The following is a 14,658-nucleotide window of genomic DNA, read 5'->3' on the forward strand; positions in this document are numbered from 1 at the left end:
ATGAGAATGGGTAATCGTTTAAAAGTTTTAAAAATGAGGGCCTGTTGTAAATGAGCAACATTTTTAAACAGTGTTGCCAGCAATATTACTCGAGAACTATCGAGCAAATTTTTCGACCGCACTAGACGGCACTGCACTGCAGCGGAGCCGTGCGGCCAAATATAGTTTGTATGAAATTGTATGATATAGAACGCACTACGACGGAGCGACACTGCGCGTCAGAGTTTCCTTTTGTAACAACTCTGGCGTGCCGCGCAGTTCCGCTGCAGTGCAGTTCCACCTAGTGCGGTCAGGCCTTAACTGCAAAATATGTGTCCCAACAATGTGTAGCTCGATTAAGGAAAAGCGGACAGAGTGCTTTTTCCCAAAAAAAAATGAGTTCACTATTGTCAATTTCTATTGTAAACCTTTTTTTTTTGCTATCTAGTTTTGTAGTAGACAATAGTAACTAACAATAGTTAACCCTATTTCTTGGGAAATGGAAACGCAATCGCCGAAGACTAAGCTCGATGATTGCCGTCAATTAGTTGCCCTTTTGTTACTGTCCAGATTTTGCGTTTACACGGGTTGTATGCTCAAGCATCATGGACGACACCTAAGCTCTTATGCCTGTAGCATATGCAGAGATCGGCGGACAAGTTGCTTTTGCCCACAAAAAATGCTTCACTATTGTCCCAAAAAGCAAGAGCAAAAAAAAGGTTGACAATGGTGAACCATTTTATCATCGACTACATGGCAGCAAATCAGCAATAATGGAAAATACACACCCATACCGGCAATGCTGGAGCAATAGTTGTTGGCAATGTGGCTATATTGTTGGACCACATGACCACAGTGACGCAATATTGCAAGCAATGCTTGACGCCAATACATTATTGAAAATGTTGCTGGTATACAAACCTGTTTAGCAGGGTTCGGTGATGATTCCGCAAAAAACGATCTCGCGAACGTCACTAAAATCTCGATCACGGAACATCTGGCACCCAAAAACTCCATAAATCAAAATCGAAATGCGATCATGCGAAATATTGAACTAACGAGAACTCGAGTGCCAGATATTCCGTGATCGAGATTTTAATGACGTGCGCCAGATTGCTTTTTGGGAATAATCCGTTTACCGTTTAGCGGGACATTTTTTCCAAAAACAAAAACCATTCTAAATACTTCAAGTATTAGAAACGTTATCGAACATTGGAAAACCGTGGATTCATGGAATACGATAATAATTACATATAGAAATATTGCGACGTTGCAGATAAGCAGGTGTTACCATACCCAAAGCGAAAAATTACACATTATAAAAGTGTACATGTATTATTTCACAATGGCAAGTATTTCAGAGAAACCGAACGTACAACGCAGAGCGTGCGTCGGGTGCATTATAAACCTTGACCAATAGGAAAACACGCGAAGCCCACCAATGGCGCTCTACTCGAATTGATTTGTCCGTTACTTGTAATGTGCTCTATTCCAAAAATAGCTTATTTCAATCGACTAAACGCGAATGTGCGTTTCGAACGTCGATCGAATTACATTAGCAAAACAATCGCGCAACGCATTCAAACCAACATAATAGCGAAACATCATAATAGCTTGCAAATCATCGCGTAAATTGATCTAATTACGTAATAAAATAAATTGCGGGAACAACTCGAGACATTCAAATCGATTTAGCCTTGACGAACATAAACTGATAAAATTATGATGTTTATTCTACGTGTGTTTACAAGTGTCAAAAGGGCATCGAACGAACATGGATGATGACGAAAAATAAAAATGTTAAAGAACTAGTAATCGACAGCGATACATAATTAATGAGAAAAGAAGAAATACGATACCAAAACAGCATCGCAGCAAACGAGCAAACGTCAAAATCGAGAACGCGACCGCCACTCCAATCACATGCGTCACTATCAGTGTTGCCAGTAACTTTACGATAACACTTGATGTATTAATTGATTTTTCCCAGTTTTTAAGCATTTAAATTATACAAATTTAATTTATTCCATAATTACTATAATTTTCTCTTAACGGTCACACTTTACAATAATATCTGTGAGAATTGTTTCTTTTAAACAGCTTAACTTTTTTTTAAGTGGCAACTCCAACTACAAACATAGATAAGGGGAGAAGAGGTGTATAAACGTCAAGTTTGTATCACGTGAAAATTTTCCCATACGTTTATATTGATTTAAATTTTAATGTTTTGAAGTTTTTTTACAATACATATATATATTATAATCAATTGAAACCATTTTTTTCTGTGATATTTATATTATCAAGAAAAAACTTTTAAAGTGCTTATAATAGTTTGTAACCATAATTACTGTTTGACGTATTTGGCGGTTTAATTTTAATATGTCACCGTATGAATTGTATCCTTTCTCATTCAGAATATGTATATCAGTTATGTTATAATTATAAATATAACTGTGCACATAACCTAGCATATTTTCGCTTTCTTATTTCCTTAACAGCTATTTAGATCAACTGAAATTGTTTTTGAAACGAAGAGACATGCTGAAATAGCGTGTGATGTATTGAGAATTGATTCCGAACCTAAAAGAAGCCACGTTATAAAAAATATATCTGTTAATGATAATAAACTACAAATGTATGTATTTGTACAAATTTTTATATATAATATAGGAATATAGATGCAACAATGCATTATACATTTTTTCTTTTCTAGTAAGCTGACGTCTTCTGAGTTGAGAAATCTTCGAGTGAGCGCAACTTCAGTGTTCGAACACTTACTTTTATCTATAGAAACTATGGAAACATTTGGTCCTGCCGAGAGCGATAAATACTCGTTTTACCATGCCTGAACACACACCAGCACCGACTCAAGCCCGATCGATCTATGGCTTCATCCTTTATCTTGCATCCAGCACGCTCCTAGTGATTTATTTGTGCTGGGCTCTGATTCCGGACGAAATATTGAACAGCATGAATATATACTACTATCCACAAAAATATTGGGCTTTTGCTGTACCAATGCAACTGCTTTTAGCCTTATCGTTATTCGCTTTCATAATCTATCCATGTTTAAATCTCTCCATGACTCCAAACATAGACAGTATGAATACCATAGCTGATAACTTTTCATTGAAACAAAACAATCAAGACAGTCAGCAAGTCTATGATTTCTGTGACTGTTCAAATAAAACTAAATGTTTTCTTGGAAAAGCAGTTATTAGTGATAGCGAGAATAAATTAAAAAAGATTCCACATGTTGAAGATTTAGACATTGTAGATGTGTGTCGTATTTTGTATTCTAAATAAATATATTAATAAGATGAACTTTGTTTTTTATTCATTCGCTCACTTTCTTTACAATTTAAAATTTGTTTTTACTTTTTCTATGTATGTACATATGTATGTTGTACAGTGCTACTCAAAACTATTTCAGTTGACGGACCAGCATATATTTTTCTAACCTCTTCTTAGTTCAGAATCGGTTTTGTCGTCTGACGAAGTTTGTTAAATAATAAGGTTATATATGTACATATATGAGTGAAAACTTTTATAACAAATAAAAATAAAATAGAATATAAGTAGTAAAATGTATTTTATTGAATTCAAAGAAGTACAATATATTTTATTTTATTTTATTAATTGAAAAATCAACAGACAGGATGTACATAGATATGTATAAAAAAACAAATAGTAAATAAATAATATATGTAACATCCGAGTCCAATAATATATATATATATATATATATATCTATATATATATATATATATATATATATATATATATATATATATATATATATATATATATATATATGTATATATATATATATATATATATATATATATATATATATATATATATATATATATATATATATATATACTTAGAAATAGATGAAAAATGAAAATGAAAAAAATACTAATGAGACATATGAGCTTGTTTGTTATTGGACAACTTATCCAGTCGTGGTTTTATCGAAGATATACACGTAATAGATCTTGGATATCCACATTATTACAATGTTTTGCCTTAATTAAACTCATGGTTGAAAACCAGTCTCGCAAAGGTAAGTTGCTGTAAATAATAAAAGAGTTTTCAGTGCTAATTCATAGAGATTTGGAAGTTCTGCTTTCAATTTGATCCAAGAGAACACAAGTGAAGTAGTGATTTCAAAACACTTTTTTAATTATTGATTTATAGTCTGATCAATTAGTTTATCTTCCAAATTAACTGATATATCATTCCATGGCGAAAATGGATTTCGTTTCCATCATTTTCCCTTTCGTGGATCGTCAACTAGTGAAAATAAAAATCGAATCGTTCTGATAAATTTGTCAAATGACAACTGATTACATCACGCAAAGACATTATGTCGTTAGCTTTTCTCCTTCGTGAATAATATCAGCCGAATTGTCATAGAAATCTTTTAAAACACGAATCTTCGATGCTTTTACTTTTCGTTTCTACCCATATTGTCTGCTATTGTAAAACAAGATGACATTCTTCCTTGCATGGATAAGTTAAGGTCATTCAAAATGCAAAAAAGATCTGTGAAATAAGCTAGTTTGGCTATTCAGTTTGTTTCGAAATAGTTCTGAGTTTCTGACATATGTAGGTTGTTGGTTTTGTAGTAGAAATATAACAATCGAATCGCTGAGCTGAAATACTTTCTTCTACACTTTACCGCTTGACAACCAACGTATGGCGGCGTGCGATAATAGTCGTTTATATATTGGCATAGTATCCCAAATAATCTCAAGTTTGCAGGGTCTGTCTTTATACAATTTATATATTATATGATGATGTAACGTTGTCATAAGCTGTTGTTTCAATTGCACCGGTGCACGGACCAAGGTTTGAGTAACACTGACGTAGCATCAATAGATGATTTGTCATGTGAAAATTCGACCTTGAGATTATGACTGATTTGAACTTGACAGGTTTCACAACACTTGTTCCAATTTTTAAACAAATGGTGTATTATATAACTTATTCCATACTCTCTTACCAATAAACAGACTGCACAACCAAAAATCAGGCAATCAATTTTTAAGTCGGGATATTAATGAGGGGAAAAAATTAAGAAAACATGTGTATGGCTTCTATCTTTATTATTCTTAAAATTCAGTGAAACAAATGTAAAGGAACTGACAATATAAAAAACCTACTGTAGTTATTGCATTGAGACACAGATATTAGTCGTGAAGGATATGGTTGAAGTAAATACTCCAGAATTCAACATTTATATTGATATTTCGATTACAAAATATGAATTAGTCAAAATATCGATTAAAATTGAAAAGTTAGATTATAAAAGTAAATATAAAAATTTAAATTTAAATTCATCAACAGAAGGTTGTGAAGTGTCAACCAAAAACGAGATTGAAAATCAATCTTTTAAATTAAATTAATTACATACAAATAAAATTTTATTTAAGTGTATAACAACCACATACATAACTACTTCATGAACATTTACTGTCTCCTCGTAAGGTATACCAATTTTTTTTACTCATTTGAATGTATGTATAATAAAAATTTGCACTGTATTCTTTGAAAATATATATTAAAAAAAATTAAATACAAAATTGTCGTCGTAAATATGACTATAACGTGTGGTCCAGTTCGTAGCGAGCGTAGTGATTATGCTGATCGTTCTGTATCCTCGGATAACCGGCCACCAACGCATCCTGCCCCCCAATATACAGAGAATTGTAAATCTTCCAATAGACGTCTCTCACCTTCCGAGCTGGATGGAATAAGCCCTGCAATTACAAAAACAATTCAAAATTATTTATTATTCACAAACACTCGTACGATAACTCAAACAATGTGACAAATCAAATTACTTGTAGAGCATATTGTAATATTTTTATTGGACCGAGTGCTACTCTTAACCCTTCAATAGCGTCCATAAACGCCTGCACGAGATGGGGTGATGTTTCGAAAATATTCGGCCACACATGATTCAGCAAATGAATTAAAGCATCTTCACATCCAAAACCATAGACGCCCAAAGCCATGTGTTTAACGGCCGCGCACGCCGTCTGACGATGTACTAAATCTCTGCAAACATACAACCACAAATAAGTAAATCCTTCTAAATTGAAATATACCATGCAGAGTAAAACATACCTGTCCATTAACGCATCTTCGAGGAGAGGACTAACAGCATATATATAGTCTTTGCCCATCTCTCCGATGTATTCAAACAAGAAAGAGAGTGATTTGAGGACACCATTCTGAACGTTCAACTCCGGCACTCTGTACTCGTTCATGAGCGCAGGTAAAACGGTGAATGGAGAACACGTTTCAGCAACTATAGCTATCGCAACAGTAGTGCATACTCTGAAATACAATAATAAATAATGAAACTCTTGAATATATTATATAAAGGTTGTGGCTATTTGAAGGTACTATATCTGCGAATTATTGGCTATTTGCAGGTACTATATCTGCGAATTATTGGCTATTTGCAGGTAATATATCTGCGACAGGCGCAAAGCCTTCTGCGCATGCATGTGAACTTATAATCTGATTATAATTTCTTACATTTAATGTATGCTAGACTTGTTTAATCAATCGTTCATTATACATGAGGTAAATAAATTTCGCACGTTATTATAATAGATTTATATCATTTAGCTAGTTCGCGGCTTGTACTTGTATGTAGGTATTATACGTTGTATATGATAATAATCTTCTAACAATTAATAATATTGACTAATTTGGATTATACTTTTTACTCTACGTCACTTTACGAGTTCGAACTAAATTTTAATAGTAAACACGCTGACAGTGACAGTTCACACGCATGCGCAGAAGGCTTTGCGCCTGTCACAGATATAGTACCAATAATTCGCAGATAAAGTACCTGCAAATAGCCAATTATTTGCAGATGTAGTACCTGCAAATAGCCACAACCTTATATAAATAACAATAAAAATCAATCCAAATTAAATACCTGTTTTGACGTTCTTGTACTTTCAGATTGTTTAAAAGTGTTGCCAAGACATCGTGAGGACCGATAGCTTTGGCAATATAACCGAACGTATTCACGGTGGCTCGTCTGATAGCTTTTTTGTGTGCTTTTAACAATTCCAATAATTCAAAACATATTCTCATCCATTCTCTCGCCGATACGTATTCAGGACCACGATCAGCAATACGTCCCACCAAATCAATACAATTCTCTTGTACTTTTTCGTGCCTGAAATTAAAATTATAATATAACATTTAAAACTACAATACTTGCACACAACTAATGTACATTAAAAAAAAAAATACCTGTTTTTCAAAATAGGAGTGAGCCTCGGGAGTAAATCTTTGATTGGAGGTGTCATCTTAGTCATACCGATAACGTTTACAATGGCTTTCAAAGCACCCAATATGGATCCGAGAACTTCAGGATACTCTTCTCCTAAGTACTCGTAGAGTACCACACCCAAATGCCCCATCAATTTCTCCTAAACATACAAAAGTATCATATTAGCATGAAGAATGAATGACTAAGAAAATCTTATTGGAATTGTATAACCTCTTGACAAGTCTTCATTACGACGGCAATACGCGCAATAAGATCGGCAGCTTGTTGACGGACTTTAGCGGATTTATTGTTCAATCGCCATAAAATCGTACCGCAGATCTGTGGTAAATATGGTTTCACACGCTTGCCTAATTGATTTACGATTGTACCAAAACCGTTCAACATTACAACATCCTAAAAACAATTGACAAATCAATTTCAGCTTAAGTTTTAGAACATATTCAATCGTATCGCAGTATATAGATATATAAATACCTCTGTTGTTTGTTCTTGGAAAGCGTATAATATTCCGTCAATCAACTGTTCTTCAAGACGAGAATCGATATCAGCAGCTCCCAAGTTACCCATAATCTTTTCAATAGATTCCATTACCATTTTTCTATATTGTTCATTTTCATCTTTCAAATCATCTACGACGCGATTAATGATTTCAGAAGCTCCAACCTAAAAATATAATAATTTTAAATTTGCCACAAATATTCAAACTAAAAAATTCGAAATAGTACAAACCTTGTTAGCAATTTCAACAGTGGTGTCCACCAATTGGCGATAATTTCTACGGTCAAGAGCCATCCGGTGGTTCCAAAAGTGTTTGAAAAAGTGAGGTAAAATTTCATCCATGATATATTGTGATTCAACACCATCCGTACCGCAACATTGTTTCACAACCTAAAAACGAAATATGATCATTATAATAAAAATACAAATAGAGATAAAACATAAATTAGCAAATTAAAAATAAAATTACCTTGAGTACAATCTTTTTCATCTCTTCGTCGGGCGACTGAAACTCTCTGATCAATATAAGCATCACTTCCCTCGTATAATAATTGGCATACTCTGCGTCCATAAGCGGGATCAAATAACCAATGGCTTTCAAGAAAGCAGCAAGACCTTTACCTCTGTGAGTTCTGATACCCTTCCACAACGGCTTAAGAACGGAATCGAATGATTCAATACCATACGGCGTAGCAGCTTCAGCCAAAGCAGCACTGGCAAGAGCGGTGATTGTTCTTACTTTCTGTTGCTCATCAACGAGACCTGGAAATAATTGAAAACACAACATATGAAATCCATGCAGTCATGTTCTTGAATACACTCATACATCACGCATTGGTAAAATACTGCATAAAAATAAAAATTACCATGTTCAATGATTTCCACCAAAGATTTTAAATGGGGCAATATAGCACAACCCATGAGAATGGCGATCTGTTGCACAATTTTGATACCAGTGTGACGGGCTTGCCATGACTTTTTCGACCGGCATACAGCTTTCAAGAACGGTAAAAGTGACGGAATACCTATAAAAAAAAAATACATAATAAAAATAAGTACCCAAAAACCTATATATTAATAACATTTAAAAATGTCAACAAACCCAGGGCTGATGCAACGACAGCGAAGGCTCTCGCAGTTGTGTTTCGCACGTATTCATCGATATTGTCAATATCGGGTCGCATGGTCGAAATCATAGTAGCAAGTCCGGCAGCTTTAGCTAAATTACTGATGATCTCTCTGCCTTCAACGCGAGCATAATAATCTTCATCGATAAGAAGAGGTTCAATTACAACCAAAATCTGAAGAAAAAAATATGATTCAATACATTTTCACTATTTACAACAAAAAACTATATTTTCACAAACCAAACTTTACCTTATGCACATACGGTCGCACCAAATCATCCAATTTGTATAAAATTCTGTCAATAACTTTTACGAGCAAATGACGCTCTTGGTCTTCCAATGTGGGACTCATTAATAGAGGTAAAATCTGATTAAAAAGTGGTCCTGCTCCAAATTCACGAGCCTTATCAGTTATTTGACGTAAAGCCGCTTTACACATAGGTGGTGTACCGTTCTAAAAAAAAAAAAAAAACATGATAATACAATATAAATAAATAAATTAAATAACTAAAACAAGTCAAATAATATTACCTTAATTTTAAGCAAAAGTTTCATAATTTTTCTTTCTTTCTGTTCTTCTGGTGGAAGACTGTCTTCATCGACGTCGGCGAGCAATTTATCGAAATACTGAGCATCCTCAGGCTTCATGAATGGCAAATTGGACTGTTTCGGCTGAGCGTCCAATAGCCTCGAGGCTGCACCAGGTTCCTCTTGTTGCAAAAAGAATCCGAGCGGTGTGCCGGATCCCGTACCAGGCGTAGGAGTAGCCGTCAGCTTTCGCGCCGGAGTACGAATCGGGACATAGCCTTAAAAAAAAATAATAAAACGCATGAAACTATAACCTAATCAGACCCATAAAAAATTCAGAGCATTGAAAATGTAAATAGTGAAAATACCGGCTGGAGGCGGCAATATTTTATATCCTACAGGAAACATAGCCTCCAATTCATCATCAGTATAAGGACGGTTGCGTTCATCAATCTCTTTCTCCCATCGATATGTTTGCAGTTGTTCAGGAGTCATCGCGGCGAGATGTCCAGGGGTCGGAGTTGCCAAGCCCATAGCTTTTATTCCCATTGGAGTCGACTAAAAAGACAAATACGCAAATTATTAAATAACAGTACCTAAAATATTCAAAACATGAAATATAAACAACAAAAACTCACCCCTCCCGGAGTAAATATCGGTGTGTGATGAGGTGTTGGCGTTCCGTGGGAAGGTGTATGGCCAGGTGTAGCGTGCGACGGAGTAGCATGAGATGGTGTTGCATGCGAAGGTGTAGCTTGCGATGGCGTAGCCGACGGTGTAGCACCCCCTCCTGCAGAAGGAGTCTCATCCCAACGCGATCGTCTCTTGGACGCACCGGGCGTAGGAGTCTCTTGAATCAGATCACCTCCACGATCTGTTCTAGGAGTTTCTGCCCACCCGCTGTTATGACCGGGAGTCTCTGTGAATAATCATTAATTACATTAGTACAATTATCAAACTTAAGAATTATCAATAATGTATGTGGTATAATACCTCTTTCAGTTTTTGGCGTTTCATCCCAACGATTACGACGACTAGGTGGCTGTGCAGGTGTTTCGCGACCTGGAGTAGCGTGACCAGGTGTGGCATCCCAAACCCGGGTGCTCTGGCCGGGCGTGGCTCCAGGTGTTTCTCCACCGCGACCGTGTCCAGGAGTTTCGTCCCATCTCTGATCAGTCGCTGAACGCTAAATGCAGCAATAAAAATAAGTAAACACACAATCGATACAAAATAAAATATTAATATGTATGTAGATTATAATTACATCTGCTGCTTCCCATGATGTGGGCGTTGTACTTGTAACTTGTTTTTTAGCCGGTACAAAATGTTCTTCAACCGTTTGATCCCATCTTCCACGCTTCTTTCCCGCCGTCGCTGTGTTGTTCTTTGCTTCTCCGTTGCTCGTCGATACAACACGAAGAGTCCCATCTTTGGCCTTCTCCAAGAGTTTCCTGCGTAGCTGTAATCAAAAACGGTACATTGTCATGCAAGTAGCAAAAAAAATAATACAGTACATATAATACAACATAAATGAAGCGAATGTATTACCTCTGTTTCTTCTCCTTTTAATTGCTGTTCTTTCATAATTTCCGCATAGGTGCGAGAACCAAAATCTGGAGTCTTCCCACCTGAAACCAATCAAAACTTTTTTAACAAAAGAACATATAAATGTCTCATCTTAACATTAGTGCTTTTGGGTGGAAATCCCAAAAGCTTTCTGTGATTTGTTTTAGAATAGAATGCTTCCATTTTAAACAAAAAAAAATTACATAAATACTTCTAGTGTCAGACTTGTATATAATATATATTTTTTTATTATAATTATTTCAATAAAAATATGGAAGTCGACACATAATAATAAAGAAATACAGGTTACAGGCACACTGAGAAACAGCCAAAAGTTAAAATTGATATTACGCAACAAAAAAGTACATATTTTGTACAATGTGGTACCATTAGGAGTAGAGAATAAAAACAATTCTAGACGAGAAGTACAAAATAAGAGATAGGGAATGGCCAGTATCTTAGTGGTCTGTAAGCTAATCCTGCAAATCATACGTACATTGGCGGCGAAATCCACTCCACTAATGCATATATTTGCTCCTATATACGCACTTGACATGTCACAAGAGCAGAACCTAGAAAAAAGCTGGGGCAATTAATATTTTCTGTTCAATTCATACAAACATTCACACGGGAATATAACGTTTCAATTCTTTATAATAATTAATTATTTAAAAAAAAAAACTCTTCGAATAAATAATGTCTATTTTAACTGCATTGAAATTACTTCCACAATCGACCAGTAATAATTAACATTACCAAAAGTGTTGCGATGCTGGAAAACCTGCGAAACCCCCTCAAAGAGAAAAAATTGTTTGTATTAGTAAAAACAGAAAATAATGTATAGTGTTTGCTTAAGATTTAACAATTCAACTGAACATTTCAATTACAATCAAACGAGATGAATTATAACATTACAATAAATATATCCATGAAAACCTTTTTTTTTATTATACAATATAACAACCAAGATCTGCCTGAGCGAGAAACTTGATATTGACAACAGATCAGCTATAGAATTGTATTCCCAACACATCTTTCTCACAAATGTACTACTTTCATTCATGTACCCCAACTTACATGTTGCAAATAAATCATTTTTTTCTTATTTTTTACAAAACCGTACTTCGACACGTCAGCAATTCCAAAATCATACAAAACATTTCAATGAAAATCATATAAAAAAAAGCCGACAAATACAAAATTGCCAATTCAAGATCGAAATACGGTTTACGACATACACGACTATGAAAACAGAAAGGCCCATTGAAAAAACGAGAACCAACCTTCTGCGAACGGATCCAAACGTTCAGGAGAAATAATCATCCGTCTCCGTTTTTGCTGATAATCATCTTCACGCTCTGCGATCGTAGGTCTACGTCTATCGGCAAACGGGTCATAGTCCTTCTCACTCTGTTGGAAAAAAAATCACATTAATTGCAACTTAATTACACACAATATCACTACTACATATTCACTTATCACTATCGTAGCTAATTATACCTGTGCTACGGCGTTGAGAAGCGCAGCTGGTGCAGTATATCCGGGTCTTTTATTTTGTGCCAAGGGAACCACCTCGAACTCTTCATCTTCCACCTCGTCGTTTGCAGCAATAGAAGTAACGTAACCTTCATAGCGCGATTTTCCTCCTCCTGAGCCATCGTAAATGTCACTATCGAAATAACCACTCTCACCCAATCCAACACCTTTGTCAGGATTGATATTTTCTATATCTTTCTTTTTGGCTTGTATCTCTCGTATTTGTGCCTCAATGTCTGAAAAACAACAAAAAAAAAATTGTCATTTAAAAATAATAATGAACTTGACATAATTTTATTTCAAATTGCTAATTTATAATTTGTGCATTTTGATATATTGCTGTATATTTAAACTTAAGCACCCGTAAGTATCAATATTATTTACTTTAAACATACATACGGTAATCCTTACTTTGAATTCACCTATATATGAAGTATCAAATGAAGAATGTGATTAGTTAGAAAGAAATTAGTAAGAAAAAGTTACGAAAATCAGAGCTAAAATCTTATGTAGTAACAGCATCACTCTCGCGGCGATTTTTCATCATTCACCAAACACTCTTTAGATACAGGAGTGATCTTAACCGTTTGCCCGCGGCCGTCTTCTATGGAAGCTTTGCGCGACAAGTCTGCAGCGTGGCTGTCTTCCATAGAATTTCTGAACTTTGCACGGGATTTTGAGGCTTATATGCGCCTATTTCAACTGTTTTAAGGTTCAAAATTGGTTGAATATATTACTGAGAGTTGAATGCCATCTATTCAATTTGCTTAAAATGAATATATACCAGTCGAAATTAGTTTTTTGTGGAACCATACTGAAACCTCGTTTATATGACGTCACGTCTGTTGAACAATGGCGACGATACGTCTCAATTGTATGAAGAATGATTATTTGACAATTAAGCCAAAACTACGAGATATATTATGTATTTTATTGTTTAAAATAATACTTTATGTGTTAATTAACATATTTGGTTACTTGAGTAAATATTAAAATATGTATTGAAGGTCGAAAACTCGATTGCCAAATTGGCGAAAAAGGTGCAGCGTATAGGGCTTGTTCGCTATATTTATTGCCGCGGGCAAAGGGTTAATTTTTAAATGTTGATCGAACATAGAAAATTCTCCAACTAGGACTATCAATGTATATCTGCTACGAAGTAAATAACGTTTCACTTGAAAGACTACATTTGAGCAGCGAGATAAATACGTTAATTACCGTATTTGACCGATAAGTGCATACTGCGTAAATGTAAAAAAAAACTATATGTTATGCTCTTACGAATCAATGCACAATCAACAAATGTGTCAAATGCGTTTTATGCAACCGTTATCATGATGGAAACAATCAATCACATATCGATGTGGAACATCAACACGTAAAAGTTGAGGTTATGTCACGCATACGTCACAGTCGTCTAATGACAACTGGTTCGTTCAGCGACGACTAGTGCTGAGTGATAAAATTATGGCGCGAAAAAAGAGCGGGACGGGACATGGTAAATAACGAGTGGATGCAATGCGAGGGTTGAGAGTCGGATGCGGAAGCAACCGGGGGCCAAAGCGGGGGTCCTGGCGCATCGGCCCGTTAAATCGCCGGGTGCATCGGGCGCCGAGTGTCGTGCAAATGAAAGCGTGTAAATTGAGGCTGACCGTCATGCGTGCGAGGAATACCGCCCTCCATCTTGACGGCTGGCGAAAGCTTCGCCGCACCAACAATCGAAATTCGACAGAAACCTGGCGATAGCCGACACACTACCACTATAGCCAATATATCGATTTTCTTTACTGCTTCTTGCCAGTGTTACCATCACCTGTAAAGCTATTACAAAAAATCAAGCTGTGTTCGAATTGCGATTGTGAAATTCTTCAATGCTGTTCCTATTATTTTTTAATAGAACGATTATATGCGATTTAGATTTCTTCATATTAAATTGCCAAAATAATACAGTGTTTGAATAATGGATTATTATTTTATTATACAACATCAATTAATCAAGCACACTCGTCTAACAGATTGCTCCAAAGCGACGAGTGTGCTAAAAAGATTAAGAATGGACAAAAGGAAAAAAGTACATGAAATTTTACAATTAAA

General features: G+C 35.3%; 2 protein-coding genes across 3 annotated transcripts; one reads left to right on the top strand and one right to left on the bottom strand.

Moving 5' to 3' along the window:
• The first annotated feature begins 2,100 nt into the window (after positions 1 to 2,100).
• Positions 2,101 to 3,530, top strand: LOC143916412 (phosphatidylinositol N-acetylglucosaminyltransferase subunit P-like). Of its 2 annotated transcripts, XM_077437512.1 has the most exons (3): positions 2,101 to 2,375; positions 2,486 to 2,614; positions 2,693 to 3,530. In XM_077437512.1, exons 1-3 carry the CDS (start codon positions 2,359 to 2,361, stop codon positions 2,826 to 2,828), a joined length of 282 nt encoding a protein of 93 aa, XP_077293638.1. In that variant the 5' UTR covers positions 2,101 to 2,358; the 3' UTR covers positions 2,829 to 3,530. The 2 variants fall into 2 exon arrangements, with proteins under 2 accessions (XP_077293638.1, XP_077293637.1); XM_077437511.1 differs by lacking the exon at positions 2,101 to 2,375 and having other exon boundaries at positions 2,693 to 3,524.
• A 1,543-nt stretch (positions 3,531 to 5,073) lies between these two features.
• Positions 5,074 to 14,392, bottom strand: Sf3b1 (splicing factor 3b subunit 1). The gene is made up of 21 exons (XM_077438579.1): positions 14,217 to 14,392; positions 12,529 to 12,800; positions 12,312 to 12,438; positions 11,011 to 11,090; positions 10,727 to 10,921; positions 10,456 to 10,648; positions 10,101 to 10,381; positions 9,831 to 10,020; positions 9,466 to 9,740; positions 9,185 to 9,388; positions 8,910 to 9,108; positions 8,674 to 8,832; positions 8,277 to 8,569; positions 8,039 to 8,197; positions 7,784 to 7,972; positions 7,520 to 7,702; positions 7,270 to 7,448; positions 6,947 to 7,192; positions 6,118 to 6,330; positions 5,832 to 6,048; positions 5,074 to 5,747 (listed from the first exon to the last, which is right to left on the bottom strand). Exons 1-21 carry the CDS (start codon positions 14,245 to 14,247, stop codon positions 5,589 to 5,591), a joined length of 4,044 nt encoding a protein of 1,347 aa, XP_077294705.1. The 5' UTR covers positions 14,248 to 14,392; the 3' UTR covers positions 5,074 to 5,588.
• Between the last annotated feature and the right edge of the window lie 266 nt (positions 14,393 to 14,658).

This window comes from Arctopsyche grandis, chromosome 9 (genome assembly GCF_051622035.1).
Source record: "Arctopsyche grandis isolate Sample6627 chromosome 9, ASM5162203v2, whole genome shotgun sequence".
NCBI classification, from domain to species: Eukaryota; Metazoa; Arthropoda; class Insecta; order Trichoptera; family Hydropsychidae; genus Arctopsyche; species Arctopsyche grandis.